The 21,602-nt window shown below is 39.2% G+C and overlaps 1 protein-coding gene across 1 annotated transcript in view; it reads right to left on the bottom strand.

Moving 5' to 3' along the window:
- MFSD10 (major facilitator superfamily domain containing 10) overlaps window positions 1-5,079 on the bottom strand; it is a 37,000-nt gene extending 31,921 nt beyond the window's left edge. The window contains exon 1 of the mRNA XM_051966740.1: window positions 5,013-5,079. Within this exon, the coding sequence (XP_051822700.1) occupies window positions 5,013-5,079 (67 nt within the window). The remainder of the gene's footprint in view (window positions 1-5,012) is intronic.
- Between the last annotated feature and the right edge of the window lie 16,523 nt (window positions 5,080-21,602).

The following is a 21,602-nucleotide window of genomic DNA, read 5'->3' as shown; positions in this document are numbered from 1 at the left end:
TGTCTCAGTTTCCTTAACTGTTCTGTCTCAATCCCCTAAATTGTAAAATTCCCCTCTGGTCCATTAAGACTGAGGACCATTTGCTCTAAGGTTATAAATTGTTAGCAAGATAAACAAGAGAGTAGACCTCTTGACTCTTTTCTGTCCTCAAGAATTTATAATATCCCTCTAAAATATTCCAAGATACCTCACTAATATCTTTATTTCTCTGTATTCAGACATCCTGTCTCTGGGTTTTTAGGATTTATGGCCTCCCTATCTTGACAGAAGTTTTTCCCGCTTCTTACCCCTTCCTTTGTTTAGAGAAAAGGTATTTAAGAAGTTGGGGTTCCTCCATTCATTGCTGGAGGCTGGTGGCTGGATGCTGGATTCTGGATGCTGGATTCTTTGGGATGACAGTATCCTCCAGCTCTGGGACCAACATGGATTCCTTGGTCCCAGTATATCTTTATCTCTGTCTGACTGGATAATTTGAGACGAGAGTCCTGTCCAGTCAATTTTACTCTCCTATTAATAAAATATTAAAAACTCTCTACTCTCTCTCCTGCCTCAGTTTCTCCGGCATTATAGTACTATCCTTTTAAATGTATTTTCTTTCCTATTTTTAAATTAAAGCTTTTTATTGTATTTTACTTTATTTTTAATTTTTATTTAATAATTACTTTATATTGACAGAATCCATGCCAGGGTAATTTTTTTTACAACATTATCCCTTGCACTCATTTCTGTTCCGATTTTTCCCCTCCCTCCCTACATCCCCTCTCCTAGATGGCAAGCAGTCCTATATATGTTGGATATGTTGCAGTATATCCTAGATACAATATATGTTTGCAGAACCAAACAGTTCTCTTGTTGCCCAGGGAGAATTGGATTCAGAAGGTATAAATAACCCGGGAAGAAAAACAAAAATGCAGATAGTTCACATTCGTTTCCCAGTGTTCTTTCTTTGGGTGTAGCTGCTTCTGTCCGTCATTTATCGATTGAAACTCAGTTAGGTCTCTTTGTCAAAGAAATCCACTTCCATCAAAATATGTCCTCATACAATATCGTTGTCGAAGTGTGTAATGATCTCCTGGTTCTGCTCATTTCACTCAGCATCAGTTCATGTAAGTCTCACCAGTCCTCTCTGTATTCATCCCGCTGGTCATTTCTTACAGAACAATAATATTCCATAACATTCATATACCACAATTTACCCAGCCATTCTCCAATTGATGGGCATCCATTCATTTTCCAGTTTCTAGCCACTACAAATAGGGCTGCTACAAACATTTTGGCACATACAGGTCCCTTTCCCTTCTTTAGTATTTCTTTGGGACATAAGCCCAGTAGAAACACTGCTGGATCAAAGGGTATGCACAGTTTGATAACTTTTTGGGCATAATTCCAGATTGCTCACCAGAATGGTTGGATTCGTTCACAACTCCACCAACAATGCATCAGTGTCCCAGTTTTCCCGCATCCCCTCCAACATTCATCATTATTTTTTCCTGTCATCTTAGCCAATCTGACAGGTGTGTAGTGATATCTCAGAGTTGTCTTAATTTGCATTTCTCTGATCAATAATGATTTGGAACACTCTTTCATATGAGTGGTGATAGTTTTAATTTCATCATCTGAGAATTGTCTTTTCATATCCTTTGACCATTTATCAATTAGAGAATGATTTGATTTCTTATAAATTTGAGTCAGTTCTCTATATATTTTGGAAATGAGGCCTTTATCAGAACCTTTAACTGTGAAGATGTTTTCCCAGTTTGTTGCTTCCCTTCTAATCTTGTTTGCATTAGTTTTATTTGTACAAAAGCTTTTTAATTTGATGTAATCAAAATTTTCTGTTTTGTGATCAGTAATGGTCTCTAGTTCATCTTTGGTCACAAATTTCTTTCTCCTCCACAAGTCTGAGAGATAAACTATTCTATGTTCCTCTAATTTATTTATAATCTCGTTCTTTATGCCTAGGTCATGGACCCATTTTGATCTTATCTTGGTATATGGTGTTAAGTGTGGGTCCATAATTAAAGCTTTTTATTTTCAAAATATATGCATGGACAATTCTTCCATATTACTCCCTGCAAAACACTGTGTTCCAGTTTTCCCTCCTTTCCCCATCCTCTACCCCAAGTAGTCCAATACCTGTTAAACATGGTAGAAGTATATGGGGGGTTTTGGTTTTTTTTATTATAGCTTTTTATTGACAAAACATATCCATGGGTAATTTTTCAACATTGATCCTTGCAAAAATTTCTGTTCCAACTTTTCCCCTCCTTTCTTTCTCCCCTTTCCTTACATGGCAAGCAGTCCTACACATGTTAAATATGTTAAAGTATATGTTAAATACACTATATATATGTCTGTCTATATATATATACATATATATGTATATATGTATATAGCTATCTTGCTGCACAAGAAAAATCGGATTTAGAAAGAAAGTAAAAATAGCCTGAGAAGAAAAACAAAAATGTAAGCAAACATTAACAGGAAGAGTGGAAATGCTATGTTGTGGTCCACACTCATTTCCCCATGTTCTTTTACTAGGTGTAGCTGCTTCTGTTCATTACTGATCAATTGGAACTAATTTGGATCCTTTCATTGAAGAGAGCCGTGTCCATCAGAATTGCTCCTCATATAGTATTGTTGTTGAAGTATATAAAGATCTCCTGGTCCTCCTCATTTCACTCAGCATTAGTTTATCTAAGTCTCTCCAGGTCTCTGACATCATCCAGCTGTTTTCATATTTGTCATGTTGTGCAAGAAAAATCAGACCAAAAAGGGGAAAAGCCCTGAGAAAGAAAAAAACAAACAAAAATACTCTGGATCTACATTCAGTTTCCATAGTTCTCTCTCTGTACATATATGAATTTTCTATTCCTAGAGTATTGGAATTGTCTTCAACAAGCATTTATTAAGTGCCTACTATATGCCAAATACTAGTCTGCTACAAATTGGGACCAACAGAAATGGTTGTGGAGGAAATTACTGTTCAGTTATAGATTGACCCAGATGCCTTAGGGCCTTTTTCAGCCCTCCTTATACTTATTTAGTGTACTTCCTTTGAGATTATCTCCAGTTTGTCTGATATATATTTTCTTTATACAAAGTTGTTTGCCTGGTATCTTCCCCCATTTCACCACAAGCCTCTAGGAGCTAGGATTTTTCCTTTATTTCAGACTTCTCTTTGTTTTTTCTTTTCTTTATATCTCCAAAGTTTAGCATAGTGCCTGACACATAAGTAGGTGCTTAATAAATACATCTTCATCTGACTTAATACCTCACTCTCACCCCAGGACCCTTACACTGCAGAAGTTCCTGTGTTTCTCCTCAGATAGGTGATAGTCCTAGCCCAAGATGGGGAAAGATGGAGAGAAGTTCAGATGCCTTTCCAGCTGACCTACTGGCCCAGTACTTTGCATGCAATCGATACTAATGCTTGTTGAATTAATATATATACACACACACACACACACACACACACACACACACACACACACACACACACACACACACACACACACACACACACACACACACATATATATATATAACTAGAAAAGAGAAAATTTGACTTCACCAGTGTGGGTGCTAACAAATAAACCAAGGGCCCTCCTCCTTCCTCTTGGATGTGAATGCAACCCATTGTGCAGGGAGATTGACTTTGGCCTCTAGGAAAGAAGCTGGCACTTCCCTGGGTCTGGGGCCCCACTATTCTCACCCAAGTATCTGTGGAATGCCCAGTCTGGGACAAGGATCAGCAGCCTGAGGGGGTGGAGGGACAGAACATTACAATAAATACTGCTCACTGTGCCCTCACATTGTCCCCAGATCCATCAAAAATTAGAAAATGCAATAAAGAGTCACTTTACCAGAGTTCTCACTCCCACAGTGCTCCAGGCTCAGCGGAATTATATATTGTCCCTGGACAGCCAAGTGGTGCAGTGAATAGAGCCCTGGGTCTGGAGTCAGGAACATTCACCTTCCTGACTTCAGATCTGACCTCAGACACTTCCTAGCTGTGTGATCTGGGACAAGTCGCTTTTTTTGCCTCATCGTAAAATGAGCGGGGGAAGAAAATGATAAACCTCTCCTGTGTCTTTGCCAGGAAAACTCCAAATGGGTCATGAAGAGTTGACATGATTAAATGTATTGTCTTCCGCAATCCAGATCTTCCCTACCTTTATAACAATGATGAGAGTAATTGGCCTGGGGTTTCCAGGTATTTTAAAGTGGTGTATTTTAAAAGGGTTAACCTCCTCTCTAGGCTTGAGCCCCTATCCAGGTTCGCCCCAGCTCAGTAGGGTAGGACTCAGGTCCCTAAGCACTGCCTCTGCAGTCCCTCCTTCACAGGGCATCCCTTATTCAGCCCATAAATTTCCCCACCGCCCATCAAGTCAGTGCATCATGTGCTAAAGGGGAAGAAGGTCTCAGTGACTCACTGGGCCCATACCTCTTTGAAGATGTAGTCAAATGGAAGGGCCTCTCTTATACTAATAATATTAAGTTATTATTATAATATTATATATTGAATTATATTATATTGTATTACATTACATTATATTATATTATGTTTGTTTTATTATATTTGTTATAGTTATTATATTATATTATAATTATAATATTAGAATTTCATATTCTTTGTTTTCTTTGATTTTCATGATAGCTTTCTCAAGATAGTCAGGTAGTATCATCACCACCACTTTACAGGAGACCCAGAAAGGCACAGTCATGTTATATTCCAGTTTATTTTGGTCAGTCACCCAGACTTTCCCCGCCTTCGCCTGTAGGTCTCCAAGGCTGAACTTTGTAAAGAGCACAGGCCTGGAAGGGGCCCAACCATCCCCACAAAGGCAGCCCCATCCATGCTCTCTCCCTCCCCCAGGCTCTAGAAGAACCAACCCTTCCTCTCTGGCAGTGAGGGCCTAGCTGAGCTACAAACACCACCCCATGACCAGAGGCATCCTCCGGGAAGATCGGTGGTGAGTCCCATTTTGCCCTGTGACTTGGAGACCCACCAGCAGAGTCTGTGGGAGGTATCAGTGGTTGCATTCCAAAGCTCTGGAAGAAAGCCTTGGATCCCATGTGTTAACGCCCCTTTATGACATTTTGTTCATTGCTGGTGGGAAAATGTCTGCAGATGGTGTAAGCAAGAGACAAGATCATACTAAAACAAGGCGGTGGCGAGGATTCGGCTTGGAGAGGGAGGCGAAGGGTGTGAGATTTGGAGTCAGAGAGTCTTTGAAGCTCTAGAAGCCTTTATCCACCATAAAAGAGGAATTGGGCCAGCAGCCTGGTGAGAGGGGGCCGGGGCTGCCTGGGACAGGACAATGGAACTGTCCTAGACCCTGGACTTCTTGAATTTTATGATGTTTTGTGACTTTTGTTTCATACTCTTGGCCCAGAGTGAAGCGAAATCGGAGTGGTTTGGACAACCGAGTTAGACTGTTAATAGGTAACATGGCGTAATGTGCGACTTGGAACGTCCAGATCTCTCGTGCGACCTGGAACATCCCGATCTCTCTTTGATTTCTCGTGTCCTTAAAAAAACAACAACAAATTCCAGACGGTTTAGATTAGATGGCCACTTCTAAATCCACAGTCCTGTGGCTAGGAGCCCGGACAAGATAGAATCAACAAGGCCGCGCCTATAGATGGTTCGGTGATAGGAACCAGAAAGGCAACTTGGAGACCTGCTGGGCGCGTCCCAGAACCTGGAGAAGCGCATTTGTCCCTGAATCGCCTCCCGTCTCAAGCAGCTCAGTGCGGACCACGAATGTGGAACAAGGGAGCGCTTGTCAAATGGATGTGCCTAAAGTGTGGGAAACAGGGAGCTTAAAACCAGGCGCTCCAGACCAGTGTGAACTCGATCACAATCTCTAAACCCTCCAGCGCCCTTGCTTTTCCCTCCTCTTCAGCCCCATCGTAAGACTGGCTCAAGAAATACTGTCCACTTCCAGTGGTCTTGTGATGGAGAGAGCCATCTGCACCCAGAGAGAGGACTGTGGGAACTGAAAGTGAATCACAACGTAACATTCTCACTCTTTTTATTGTTTGTTTTCTTTCTCATTTTTTCCCTTTTTGATCTGATTTTTCTTGCAGCATGATAGTGGTGGAAATATGTAGAGAAGAATTGTGAATGTTCAACATATATTAGATCACTTGCCATCCAGGAGAGGGGGGAAAGGAGGGAAAAATTAAATGTTGAAAATTATCCATGTATATATTTTAAAAACAAAAAGCTTTAATTAAAAAAAAATACAGTCCATATGAGCTCTTTCCTGAATGTCTCCCCAGCTGCTAGTGATTCCTCTTCAATTATCTTTTATCTATTTTGTATCAATCAATCAACAAGTATTTATTAGGTGACTACTGTGTGTGAGGCACTGTGCTCAGCCTTAAGGTTATGGGGTCAAAGTTGTTCAGTCATGGATATCATTCTTCATGACCCCATTTGGGGTTTTCTTGGCGGAGATATTGGAGTGATTGGCCATTTCCTTCTCTAACTCATTGTACCGATGAGGAAATACTGAGACAAACATGGTTAAGTGACTTTCCTAGAGTCACACAGCTAATAAGCATTTGAGGTAAGATTTGAATTAAGAAAGATGATGACTTTTGGTCTAGCACTTTATCTACTATGGTATCACCTAACTGCTCTTGATAAGCCTACATTTTGCAGTCTAATGTGGGCTGAATAAGTCCATTCAACCAAGACTTTTTCCTTAGAAGGCTGATAGTACTTTAAAGGAGGGAATATTACTTTATCGGAAAGAGAAGGGAATTTTTGTGGACTCTACTAAAGAAGATGAAAGTGAAAATGCATTGGTTTAGAGAGTAGTTACTGAGAATGTATTTTAAAATGTCCCTTTCTCTTTCAATTTTATTTTTTAAAAATAATAATAGCTTTTTTCAAAACACATATAAAGATAATTTTCAATATTCACCTTTGCAAAACTTTGTGTTCCACATTTTTCTTCCTTCTCTACTTCCACGCCTCCAGATAGCAAGTAATCCAATACAGGTTAAATATATGCAGTTCGTCTAAACCTATTTCTACATTTATCATACTGCACATGAAAAATAAAATCAAGAGGGGAAAAAATAAAGAAAAAACCCAAGCAAACAAACAAACAACAAAAAGGTGAAAATACCATGTTGGGATCCACATTCAGTCTCCACAGTCCTTTCTCTAGATGCAGTTGATTCTCTCCATCACAAGTCTATTGGCATTGCCCTGAATCACCTCACTGTTGAAAAAAGCCAAGTCTGTTTCAATTTTCAAAAGCATTTTCTAATGCTGTTGTTTTCTTAGGTTTCGGTTAGTACCATAAAAATTAGAGTCATGGTGACTCTAAAGGCTCTAAAGTTTCACAGTGAGTCAGGGGCTCAAGGCACATTTGGTATACTTATCAGAAAACATGGACCCAAAATCTGTGTGGACTTGATTCATTAGTGACGAATCTATCCACAAAGAAGGTTTTGCACTCTATGCACAAGCATGTGTTTTTTATAGCCAATAGGGATGTTGCTGAAGTTATTAACATATATGGGAAAAAATTTGGAGGATCTATCACCTCTTTTCTAATTAATTTGGAAAAGCTTCCCAGAAGAGGTAGAATTTTAGGAGATATTTGAATACAGAGAGCTATACTGAAGGTCCAATTGTTACAGGATAGTTATGGGAAATTGAGAACGCAGTGAGAAGTTTTTATAGGATAACCAAAAAGGATAGTCCAGGAAGTCATCCCACATCATGCTGCTCCCAAAGTCTGTTCCCAGCTGTCCACATCTGACAGCCTACAAAGCTTTCACATACATAGTCTCATTTGGCCCCAACTACAGCTGAATGATACGTAGTAGCAGGATTATTATCCTGAGTAGAGCGACTTGCCTAAAGTCATATAGTTAGAAAAGGAAAGAGCTCTGAGTTTGGCCACAATCGGAACATGTACCACACTGTCTCTTTGAGTGAAGGGTAATGGGAAAAGTGAGGCAATGTATAGCCCTCTCTCCTTACCTAAGCTCTGGATAAAGAGACCCAAGGATAGTGTCTTGTACATAGCTATTTGTACATGGTTGAGTGCTCAGTAAATGTTTGATTTGATAATAGGACCTTCCTCAGGCAAAACTGAAGTTCCTAAAGCTAGAATCTGACCCAATCTCAGAACCAGAAGAGTTCTCAGAAGTTCTTATCTGACTTGTAACCAAACAAGAATCCCTTCTACAACATCCCTAATGTGTAGTTATCCCAACCTGAGCTGGAAGCCTTCCAGGGATTGAAGCCATTCCACTGTTGGGCAGCTCAGATTGCTTGGAACGTTTCTCTTTTATCAAACTGAAATCTCTCTCAAAGAAGCTTTTCACTTGTTGCTCCTATTTCTGGCCTCTGCGTCAAGCAATACAAACACAAATTGAGAGTTTTGGGAGAACCATATGGCGGGCTCAACCGTGTAATCTGACAAGGAATTTCCTGGACAGTGTTATTTCTGAGTCTTTTACAGATGTCTTCCCTAAATCTTCTTTCTTCTAAGCTAGCTAATCCTAGTTCCTGCAGTCAGTCCTCATACAACCTGGTTTCCAGTGACCTTGTTGTTTAGCCTGCAATGTCCTTCAAACATATCCCCTGGAGCCGAACACAATATTCTGGTCTGAATATTAATCATGGTCTGAGAAGCATGTAATGGGATTGTTAATTCCCTTGTCCTGGATACTATATTTCCATTCATATTTTTAAGCTGTCATATCAAGCAGTTCATTCATACTAAGCTCATAATTCACTTCTCTGATGGAGGGAACTAAATGGTGCAAAAGATAGAATAAGCTCAAGAAGATCTGAATGCAAATCTAGCCTCAAACATGTTAGCTGTGTGATAAGTCATTATCCTCTGCCTCAGTTATAAAATGGGGAAAATAAGAACATGTACCTCCCAGGGATAGTACCTGACTTCTAATGGGCACTTAATAAATGTTTGCTTCCTTTTCTTCCTCCCTGCATGCCCACTTTCTTCCCTTTTTTCCCCCTCCCTCTCTTCTTCCTCCCTTCCTTTGTTCCTTTTCCTTGCTTTTTTCCTTCCCTCCTTGTTTGCTTCTTTCCTTCCTTCCTTCCTTCCTTCCTCCTTCTTTTCTTTTCTTCCTCCCTCCCTCTCCTCTTCCTTCCTTCCTTCTTTTTTTCCTTCCCTCTTTCTTTTTTTCCTTCTTTCTTGTTTGCTTCCTTTCTTCCTAATTTCCTTTCTTCCCTCTTTTTTCTTTTCTTCCTTGTTTGCTTTTTTCCTACTTTTTTTCCTTCCTTCCTTCCTTCTTTCCTTCTTTCATTCCTTCCTTCCTTCCTTTCTTCCTTCCATTGCTAGCACAAGAGACATTAGCGGCCAGGACAACAATGGAATATTGAGAGTTTTGGGAGAAGCATATGGCAAACCATGTAGTCTGACAAGGAAGTTCCTAAACAGTGTTATTCCTGAGTCTTTTAGGTAGATGAGAGAGGATTTCCTGGGCAATACTACTTAGCCTCTAGAGTTGCATTCATTAGAAGGGTAACCCAGTTTTCACTTGTGCATGAAGATTTTTTTATATGCCATTTGCTTAGGTGGGACTGACTTGATGAAGGCTTGTGTACTTGTGGGTTGGGCAGAGTTGGTACAAGAACTTTTGGAGAGAAGAAACTTTTTTTCCCCTTCTTCAAGAGGGGACACATATAATACCAGGCTCTTTCCAGACACATGGAATGAGGGAAAAAAAGTTTTTGGAAGCTGCAGACATGTAGAGGAAGCTGGCTCCTAAATATGTTCCTGATTTCCAGTTTGGTTTCCTGTAGATATATACATATTCACACACGTAGGTACAGCTGTATATATAATCACATATGTACCCATATACATATACTGTCAATTACATTGTGTGTACACATTCACACAAATTACATGTGTACATACATACTTGCATTGTACATACATGTATGTAATATACTATCCTATGTGTGCACATATACAAAACTCTCAAATTGCATAAGTTGTCTAGAGCGGGGCTGTTTCCACTCATGATCCCTTTTCACACAAGAAATTTTTATACAACCCCGCTCTAGACAACTTATGCAATTTTTCACAATGTCTTGTGGGCGATATATATCTTACACAAATAATTTCAAGTTTGAGAGTTTGAGTATCCTACTTCTTATTTAGAGAGAGAGGGAATCCCAAGTGGGGTGCTCTTTTGTGAAAAAAAGATGACCCATTTGTCTCTCCAAGCTGGGAGGAACAGTGGTAATAGGTTGTCATAGAGAGAAACAAGGAACTTGGATTTTGCTTGGTTCTTAATGATAAATTATTTATAGGATATAGGCTTTCTGGGAAGCAGGTTGCTGGTCTAGCAATTCAAGTGTGTTTACCTTTCAGAGGAATCCAAACCCTCATCTTATCTCCAACCTTCATCAACCCCCTTCAGCTCATCATTCTAGCCCTTTGAGACATTTTGGGATCTAGATATGGTGACCTAATATTTATGTATCCCTCTAAACAATCATGGTCTGGTAACACCCCAGGGGGATCACTGATACCCCTTAAGAGGATCAAAATAATAAAAACAAAAACATTAAATAGTTTTTAATGTTTCTAAATAATTATTAAATATAATATCAGTTATTGAATGGTCAAAAATATTTTCATAAGAATACTAAGACATTTTAATTTCTAATACAGTATCAGTAGCTGTAACTCACATAAACAATAGCTGTTGGGGAAGGGGAGATCCTCAGTAATTTTTAAGATTAAAGGGGTCTTCAGCAGGATGAATACAGAGAGGACTGGCAAGACTTACATGAACTGATGCTAAGTGAAATGAGCAGAACCAGGAGATCATTATACACTTCGACAATGATATTGTATGAGGACATATTTTGATGGAAGTGGATTTCTTTGACAAAGAGACCTGAGTTTCAACTGATAAATGACGGACAAAAGCAGCTACACCCAAAGAAAGAACACTGGGAAACGAATGTGAACTATCTGCATTTTTGTTTTTCTTCCTGGGTTATTTATACCTTCTGAATCCAATTCTCCCTATGCAACAAGAGAACTGTTCGGTTCTGCAAACATATATTGTATCTAGGATATACTGCAACATATCCAACATATAAAGGACTGCTTGCCATCTAGGGGAGGGGGTGGAGGGAGGGAGGGGAAAAAAAATCGGAACAGAAACGAGTGTCAATATAAAGTAATTATTAAATAAAAAATTAAAAAAAAAAAGATTAAAGGGGTCTTGAGACTAAAAAATTTGAGGACCACTATTCTAAACTTCTTGTTCTCTGCAAATTTGAATTTTCACATTTTTTTGGTTATTGTTGTTCTGTTTTTTTCAGTCATGTCCAGCCTCTATTAGGAATTTCTTAGCAAAAATACTAGGGTGGTGTGCCATTTTTCTCCAGATCATTTTATAGAGGAGGAAACTGAGGCAAATAGAGTTTATCCAGGTAACTACAGGTTTCTTGACTCCCAACCCAGCACTCTATCCAATGCCCCACTTAGCTGCCCAAAGTGTCTTTGACACATACTAGTTTTGTGAGTCTGAGCAAGTCATTTGACTCAGTTTCTTCATTTGTCATATGAGAGGGTTGGATTTGTTGACCTTTATAATTTCTTCCAACTTAAAAACCTATGATCCTATGATCAGGCCTGGCTTTTAAAAACAGATAAGTCAGCTTTACACGGAGATAGCCCTAGATGGAGAGACAGGAAAAATAAGTTTTTATCTCGGCATCTCTGCCCTCACACATTCACAGACCTGTGCACATCCATTATTCTCCCTGGAGAAATATGGAGAGAAAACTTGATAAATATTGATAGCAGGGGGGCGATCTCTCCCCACCCTGAATGGGAATGAATTTGGTAACAGGAGTCCAGAAGTCAGTAAGAGTCCAAGTTATCCCGCTTAAAGATGACTAAATAAAAAGTTTTGTTATGATCAGACCTCTGTGGCAAGTGGAATGAAGTAATAATGTCAGGTCAAATCAACATTTATTAAGGGCCTACTGGGTGCCAAGCACTATACTAAGGGCTGTGAATAGAAAGACAAGAAAGCAAACCAAAACACAAAATTCAGCCTTACTTTCAAAATTTAATAGGAGTTAGCCTCCAAACAAATATATACACAAAATATATATTCTACACAGATAAGTAAGTTGGAGATCATTATAGCTAGGTCTGAATTTCCTGCTACTATATTGAATCCTGGAAGTATCAGACCTGGAAGGGATTTCAGAGATCATCTCATTCTGTTGCTTCTTATTTTACAGAGTAGGAAACTGAGATCCAAAGAGCTTCCACTCAAAGCCTCAGAGGGAGGTAATGGAAGTTAGGGATCAAACTCAGGGCTTTTCCATGCCACAAAACACACAATAGTTCCTCACGTTTCAGGCTCACTCATAAGTATTATTCCAAAAAGGGGAAAAAGTGTCCAGGAAAAGAAGGAGTGGAAACTTCTGTGTAATTGAAAGAAAGGAGACAGATTGTTTGGATGACTGAACTTGGGGGCATCTTGCCCAGAAACTAGGAATGTGCAAGGAAGCAGAATGGATACACTGCTCCCAGACTCTTCCACCAACCGTCCGTGGCTTGTTGACTTTGGCAAGGTTGGACTGTTTCAGGCCTGGCAAGTTTATCTGAGCTCAGATTGTCAAAGTTTCAGTGACATTTAGTCTAGGGATTACTTTGCCGTATTATGTATTTTATAATACTTTGCTGTATTATGCTGACTTATGTCAGCATCTGATCTATTGAGTATCCCAAATTAGCTCATAATGATCAGGGATCCTGCCAACAATCCAATAATTTCCTTCCCAGAGGGGGGGCCTTCAGGGAATTTGATGCTCACTTAAAAGTACAGAATGTTGGATAGCTGCTTGGATCATAGAAGATCAAAACATTAGAACTAAAGGGTCCCCTAAAGAGATCAAAGGAAAAAGGAAAGAACTTTTATGTGGAGGAATATTTAAAAGAACTCTCTTTGTTATAGCAAAGAGATGGGAGCTAAAGGGGTGTCCATCAACAGGGCCATCACTGAACAAATCTCACCCTGTCCCAATACATCCTCTACTCATCTAGAAACTGAGCTTCCTGAAGTGCAAGTCGAACTCATCACCCCCACCCCTGCCCCTTCAGCCAACTCCTTTTCACCTCCAGCATCAAATATAAATTCCACACTTGGGTTTTTCAAGCCCTTCAGAATTTTCTTGCCTTTCCAGTCAACCCTTGTGATACTCTTGGAAAATGAAGAATGAACATCAGCCACTTTTCTGCCCCTTCCCCCTTTTACTGCTATCTGGTAACATTGCCCCCCTTGCTGTTCTTGGTAAGGGTCTCATTTCCCAAATCTGCCATTTTCATTGGAAAGTTCCCCATGGAATTCTCTCTCTCTCCATCTTTATTTCCTGGCTTTACTGACTTCCTTCCCATTTCTGCAAGAAGCCTTTCCTCCCCCTTCTTAACCCTAATGTCTTCTCTCTGTTGATTATCTCCAATTTATTCTATATATATATATATATAATCCTAATGGATTACATGAGGTCTCCCCATTTGACTATGAGATCTTTAAGAGACGGGGCTGCCTTTTGCCTTTTTTTGTATTCCCAATACTTAGCTCAGCATCTGGCATGTAGTAGGTACTAAATAAATGCTTGCTAACTTACTGATTACGGTATATAAATGTAATGAGATATTATTACTCCTGAGAAATTATGAAAATGGAATACTTGGGAATACTTGTATGAAATGATAGAAATGAAATTAGCAGACCCAGGAAAACAATCTACATAATGATTATAGCATTGTAAAGGAGAACAACTATGAAATACTAACCACACATAATTCCAGAGGATTGAAAACAAATCCTGCTTCCCATTTATTGGAAGGAACAAATCTGCCTACTAGAAATGTCCTCTAGTCCAGGTGTGGAGTGAAGTAAATATTTCCAGACATTTCTAGTAGGCAGATTTGTTTTGTTTGAGCATCTTCATTTGTTATTTAGGGAGGATTTTTTTTTCTCTGAGGGGGCAAGATTTATGGAGGAGAATGGGGAAAGTTAGGGATAATGCTGCAAAAAAAAAAAGAGAAGAAAAAAGAGTCAATACAAAATGTGCAGAGGAAAACAGGGGCTATACAAACAAAATGGATCAATATTGGTATTATTGTGAGAAATTTAATATATGATTAAAACAAACTATGTGTAATGTAACAGAGAGCCAAAGTTTCATATACAATGTTCTCTAAATGTATAAATGTGAATGTTCATATTTTAAAATTCATAATAAAAAGGAAGACCTTAGAACATTGGATGTCAGAACTAAGGGATCTCTTAAAATATAGAAAATTAAGTTGTGAAGCTGAAAGGCTATAGAGTCCCAGAGGTCCTGAAACTTTTTAAATAGGGGGCCAGTTCACTGTCCCTCAGACTGTTGGAGGGCCAGATTATAGTAAAAACAAAAATTTTGTTTTGTGGGCCTTTAAATAAAGAAACTTCATAGCCCTGGGTGAGGGGGATAAACGTCATCAGCTGCTGCATCTGGCCGGTAGCCGTAGTTTGAGGACCCCTGCCATTGACCATGGGAGCCATCACATCAGATGAGCAGGTATAAGTTTAATCTGGATATGATAGAGCCTGAGAAGGTAGACCAAAGTCAGACTGGGAAGAGCTTTCAGTGACAGAAGAGTTTATGTTGCATTCTAGACACAATACAGAACTGCTGGAACTTCTTGCGCTTAGGAATGACTCAGTTAGATATCATGTAGTTGTGGGGAGAATAGATTGGAAAGGGTAATCAAATAAGAGGATAGTGTAATAGTCTGGGGAAGAAATTATCCAGGTTGGGACCATGGTCGTTAGCTGTGTGAGGGGAGAGGGATTGTGTGTGGGAGAGACAGAGACAGAGACAGAGAGACAGAAAGATAGAGAAAAAAGGAGATAAAGAGAATAAAAGAGAGCAGAAGATAAGAGAAAGAAGGGATGGAGAGGGGGAAGAGAAAAGAGAGAGAAGGAAATAGGAAAAGTGATGAGGGGAAAGAAAGAAAATTGAGAGGGAGGAAGGGCAGGGAAGGAAAGGGAAGAAAAGTTGTAGGAGAGTTTGAACTATGCTTTGCTGTTGGGTTTTTTGGGGGTGGGCATTAAAGTTAAGTGACTTGTCCAAGACCACATAGGAAGCAAATGGCAGAGCCCAAATTTGAAGCCAGTTACTGACTCTAGAGGCAGCATTTTTTATGGGGTTGTGTGCTGGGCTAAGAGACTGACCACATATCAGGGGTGTCATAGAAGGGATTACTAGTTGAAATACAGCTTAAATGCCCAATCCATGGAAGCCCATTGGAGTTTCTTATTGCTCTGGGAAGAATTCCTCTCTGAGTAGTCTAGAACACAGGGCCCAGTCTTATCTGATACATATATGATATATTTTTGTCTTATTCCCTGATGTGTACATGGAAGAACTGCAGTGATTCTAGGCTAGCCCTTGAAGATATTTTGAAGATATTTGAAGACATTTTCCTATCACTGACTGATCCATTAGAGTGATGGTAGCCACCCACAAGGAAAACACAAATTACTTTTATTCTGTTTGTTGAGTTTGGTTACCATAACAATGCAAGTTTAAACTTTGTCCCATTCTTCACAATAAATACACAAAATTACAAGGTGTCATAACTGGGGAAAAAACCTAAGCGATTATAGGATCCAGCTTCCTTATTTGATAGTTGAGGAAACAGAAGCCCTAAAATAGCAAGTGATATTCTTAAGATCATAGGAAACAAAGATTTAGAAATAGAAGAGACCTTAAGGCCTTCTTCCTTAACAAGTGGAGAAACTGAGGCAGAGAGGCTAAGTGATTTGGCCAACCCTTCTGATTGGCACTGAAAGCTCTTCCCAGTCTACTTCTGTGTAATGGGCTAAGGCTTGAGTTGATGCACTGAGGACTTGAAAACCCTCAGGAATCATTGGATTCTCTGAGACATGATAAGATTGTTGTAGGACTTGAAAACCCTCAGGAATCATTGGATTCTTAGAGACATAAGACTTGAAAGCCCTCAGGAATCATTGGATTTTCTGAGAAATGATAAGACTGTTACAGGACTTCAAAATCTGCTGGAATCATTGGATTCCCTAACATATAAAAAGACTTTTGCAGGACTTCAACAACTTGGGGGGAATCATTGGATTCCCTATATGTGAAGCAATGGACAATAGATTTGTTTTGGACTATCTCTTGGCTGCTGTTTACATACTCTCCTCCTAGGACTTCTGGCAATCTTTTACAACACCACGTTGATTTATATTGTTTGTTATACCGTTACTTGTGTGTACAATTCATGTTTGTTATATCACTTTGAGCCTGCACTGACTCTGGGGAGGGTCATCACTAATAGCCTCTGCGTTATTGTCATGTGTTTCTGTAATACCTCCCATGCTGATGGATTTGTGCATACCGGTTTCTAATAAGACCCTTCAGCCCAGAAACCTGCTAGCAACCCCCACTTCCCTTTGGTGCTTTTCATCTCCCTTCCTGAGAACTCAGGGAGGGTGTGATCACCTCCTCTTGGGGGCTCTGACCTCCCTGAGGAGTCAGGAATGGTATGACCACCTGTATTCTAAAACAAAAGAAAGCGGGAGATGTAATGGGCTGAGGCTCGAGTTGATGCACTGAGGTCCCAAGCACATGAGGCTAAATAGTAATTGGACCATACTCTATTAATATATATGCTTGGAGAAAGAATGGCCCCCGCCCAGTCTTTGTGCAAGTCCTGATGTGTTGTATAGGAAATGACGATTTTGGAGGGTGGGGGCAGGGGAGTGGAAAGGGAAACCAAAAGAGAGACTGCTGGCTGGCGTCTTGTCACAGCTGCATTGCTATCACGACCACCCTTCACCTCCGATCCCTCTCTGCTAGCTGGCTTCCTGTTGCAGCTGCCCATATTGCTATAGCAATCCTTCTTCACTTCTACTGAGAATAAAGATTGAAGATTTTTCCCTTAATCTGAATTCCTGACTCTGACTGATTTTAAATACGTGGTCATCACACCTCTGGTCTACCTTCCTTGGCTGCATCATACCCACATTAAACAATGTTCAACTAGAGCTTGTGTGAAGGAAGAGCTCAGATTTCTGGAAAATAATAAATGACAGAGTTTGACTCTGAACTCTGAGTCCATGGTACACTATGGATACTAAATTTGAACTTGGACTTAGGAAACCTTAGCTTCAAAATTTGTCTCTGATAACTAATCTATGCCTCAATTTCTCCATCTGTCAAATGAGGGAGTTAGACTAAATCAGGGATTTGTGTGTGTGTGTGTGTGTGTGTGTGTGTGTGTGAGACCCATTTGTCAAGTCACCTTCTTGGACTCCTGGTTAGAATAATGTTATTCAAGGTTCTGCAAGAGTAAATGTTGAAAACTATCTTTGCATGTATTTTGCAAAATAAAAAATCTATTATACAAAAGAGAAAAAAGAATAATGTTCTAATAATGCATAAAATAAAATATATGGAGTTACAAAGAAAATCAGTTATATTCAAATAGTTATCAAAATGTTAACAACAAAACAAAAGATCATAGACCCAGTATTCAAAAATCTTGCTCCAGGTGGTATAATAGTTATCAAAATATTAACAATAAAACAAAAGATCACAGACCTGGTGTTCAGAAACTTTGCTCCAGTGCTATAATAGGGAGTCTTTGCCCTGCCTCAACTCAAACATCCTTCCCTAAGCTCTGGATTCCATCTAGAATTAATCACAATTAAACCCTGAACAAGCTGAGAAAATTTATCCACTCCTCTGCCTAGCTGGATTTCCTCAAAGATATTAATCAGTTCAAATAGGACTAGGTGGCCACACACAGGCAAATAACACCTTCTCGTGTTTCCTTTGCTTTATAAGGAGGCCCTGATCCAGCTATGGGAGAAAGGTTATGTATGGAACAAGTCTAGCATTGAAGGCTGGGAAAGGGATTTACTCCTCTCAGGTAATAATAATACAACACTCTGAAAACTTGGCAGCTTCCCCCTGGAGTTCTTCCAAAACCCCATAATTCTTTAGCTCTTTTTCCTTCTCTCCATTCCCTACTCCTCCCTTGGCAATTCTTAGAAAGCTGTAAGAATAAAACCCATTCCCTGGACACAGGATGGTCTTGATTTTAGCATTAATCTTTCAGAAAACCACAAAGCCCTCAATGAGGTGTGTGTGTGTGGGGGGGGGGTAGGATGAGGCACGGGATTTGGATTATAAGACCCTCAGGTTTAGAGCTGGAAAGGATTTTAGAGATCATTTTGTCAAATCTCATTTTACAGATGAGGAAACTGAGGCACTCTGCTCAGCTTCAGGGCTACAAGGCAAAATTTTTCAGTCACTTTTTAGTTGGATATGAATCACCATGACCCCATTTGGGATATTCTTGGCAGTGGTTTGCCATTTCCTTCTCCAGCTCATTTTACATGAGGAAACTGAGGCAAGCAGGGTTAAATGACTTTCCTCAGGGTTACATAGTGAGTAATCAATCTTCCTGACTCCAGGACTCTATCTTCTCTACTACCTAGCTGCCATTTTCTACAAAAGGTTTTTCCTGATTTCTCCAGTTAATAGGGTTCTACTCTTAAACTACTTCACATTTGATTTGCATATATTTTAAATTTACTTTCCCCCTATATACATATTATTTTTTCTTCCAATAGAATGTAAACTCCTTAAGGGCAGAGCCTGTTTTGTTTTTGTCTTTATATCCCTTGTGAATAGCATAGGACCTGGCATATAGTAGGTACTTAATATATGTTTATTATATTGTGCTGCTATGACACTTTCAGGATGGTTTCTAATTTCACCTTCTTCATGAAGCCTTTTTAAACATTGCAGGTCATACTGAAGGTGCCTTTCTCTGAATATGTCTAGCCATTGTACTCTTTAAGATATTTTTAAAAGGTTTGATGTTTATTTTTATTTTCATTTCCCAATTCCCTCTAGCCTCTCCCCCGCTTGTTGGGAAGGTAAGCGATACAATGCTTATTTTCTACACGAGAAGTCATGCAAAACCTCTTTCCCTATGTGTAAAATTGGACCTGTTTAACTTATATCCGATTACTAGCTCTCTGGGGGAGGGGATTGAGGGAAAAGGAGGGAGAAAAATTTGGAACACAGCTTTGTGAGGGTGAATGCTGAAAACTATCTTTGCATGTAATTTAAAAACAAAAAACTATTATCAAAAATTTAAAAAATAAAATAAATAATTTTCCATCGCAGAAAACTAAAAAACATATTTCTATAGTCCTATTGCTCTCCCTCCAAAAAATAAAGAGAAAAAATACATATTTCCATCTAACAATTGTATTTTTTTTTTTTTTTTGGCTAAGGTAACTGGGATTAAGTGACTTGCCCAGGGTCACACAGTTAGGATATGTTAAGTCTTTGAGACAAGATTTGAACTCAGGTCCTCCTGACTTCAGAACTGGAGCTCTATCTACCTAACAATTGTATTCAGTTTATTCATTTACTTAGTGAAAGGCTCAGAAGGCTGAGGATTCCTAGAACCAGGAAAGAGAAATGCCAGAAAAATATCATAAAAAATATGGCAGCTGCTCCTTGAGCTTTTTAGCATCTCCTGCCTCCTTCCCCCATCAGCGATCCCAAAGCTTGGTGGGAGCAGCCCGCTAAAGAGGGCACTGCCCAGGGCAGTTGTAAACGCCAGGAGGCACCAACAGGGCGGTTGGAGAAGGTGCTCAGGGGAAGTGGGTCACGACGAGGTGCCCAGATTCACGGCGCTTTCCTGATCTTGCTCTGCCCTCTTGCGGATTGTCCTGGCATAAGAGCTTTTTACAACTATCTCACAACCACCGTATGAGGGAGGTGCTATCATTATTCCCATTTTTTAGTTGAATAAACCGAGGCTTGCCCGGGGTCACACAGCCAGTGAGTATCTGAGGCTGGCTTTGACCTTGAGTTTTCCTGACTTCTGGCCCACGGCTGCCACCAGCTTCTTCTCCTCCTTCTTATATTTCCTCTTGGAACTGGTTGAGAGCTTGTTAGACATGTATATCATATCCCTCCTGTTAAACTGCAAGTTTCTTTGATTATAAAAAGGAATTGTGTATCATTTTTCTTCTCTATATTCTCAGGATCTCAGTATACAGTGTATATAGATAGATAGATATAGATACAGTATATATCTTAGTATCTGCTTATAAATGACTCTTAATTTTAAAAAATCTAATATTTTGAATTTACACATGCATCAAAAACATCAAAAACCAAAAAGGATTCTTTCTATATAAAATTATTAATTGATTTCCATTTCATACCGATCAACTTTTTAAAAAGTATGTGTTCTATGTTATTTTCAAAACTGCCCTGTTTTTTCCTTTTTTCTGAACTTTTCTCTCCTGTTCTTGATGTGTTACAATGTCCCCTCCTCTCTTTAATCACCATTGGCTCCCCTCTTCTCACAATAACCATTTCCAACTAAAAACTGAAATAGAAGAAAGAACCTCTGTGAAACAAATGAGTTTAGTCAAGGAAAATGGAGTGTCCATGTCCAAAAATGTATGTTTCTTACAGCATCTTGATGTCCATCGCATCTCTGTCAGGATGATTGGTTATCATACTGATAAGAATTCTAAAGCCTTTTGATTTTTTTTTCCCCAAAATTGTTTTTCTTTACAATTTTGCTACCTTTGTGTCAATTATTTTCTTGGTTTAGCTCACTTTACCCAAGGATTCTGTGAAGTTGTCACGTGTAATTTCTCATAGTACAATAATATTCTGTCACATAAATAGGTCACAGTTTGTTCAGTCATCCTTTAATTGCCAGAGACAATCTAAGGCACTCTCTTATATTTTCTTTGTTTTTCTTCCCTCCTCCCTCTAAGCGTTTTAATCCTCCATCAGGAGGATTTATATACATACATACATACATATATATAAATAGCCTTTAAAAAAAAATTATGGTTTTAAGACAGCTCAATGATTCTAAAATTATATCTTTTTGTCTTGTTTTCCGGATGACTATATATTTCCTTTTTTTTTTTTTTTTCAGTCTTTTGATTTTGCTTTTGAGTTTCTTCCTGCCTTTCTGTATATTCTACCTCTAATTTGGGGAGATTCCATTTTTTGGATGTTTACCAGTTTCTAAGCTACTTATTGACTTTTTGATTCTTTCCTCCAGAGTGTTTATTTTATTTTTTATATCTTGTTTCATTTCTTATAGATATTCATGCAGTGCCTGTGAAAATTCTTTGTTCCCTTTGTCAACAAGCATTTATTAATACTAATGTTTGTCAGACACCGTACCAAGTGTTGAGGTTATTTGCCCTTTATATCTGGGAAACTCTAGAGTCCAGTGGAAAGAGAATAAGGTGACAATTGGGGGATCTGGGGTTCTAGATGGACTCAGCTGCCAGCAAAGTACTCGATTCCATCCTTTCCCCAAGACCCATAAAAACCCAGGCCGTAAACACGACCATGTAGACCCAGCAAAAGGCTTTTTCATCTAATCCACAAGGACATGGAGGGAAGGAGGTTCCACACACCGGGCTAGAAAGAACACAAACATCCATCAATAGATCATAAAAATTCATCTTTATAGTTG

Source organism: Antechinus flavipes, chromosome 6, assembly GCF_016432865.1.
Source record: "Antechinus flavipes isolate AdamAnt ecotype Samford, QLD, Australia chromosome 6, AdamAnt_v2, whole genome shotgun sequence".
In the NCBI taxonomy this organism is placed as follows: domain Eukaryota; kingdom Metazoa; phylum Chordata; class Mammalia; order Dasyuromorphia; family Dasyuridae; genus Antechinus; species Antechinus flavipes.
Note: the sequence above shows the minus strand (reverse complement) of the source record. Positions and strands in the feature narration are given on the sequence as shown.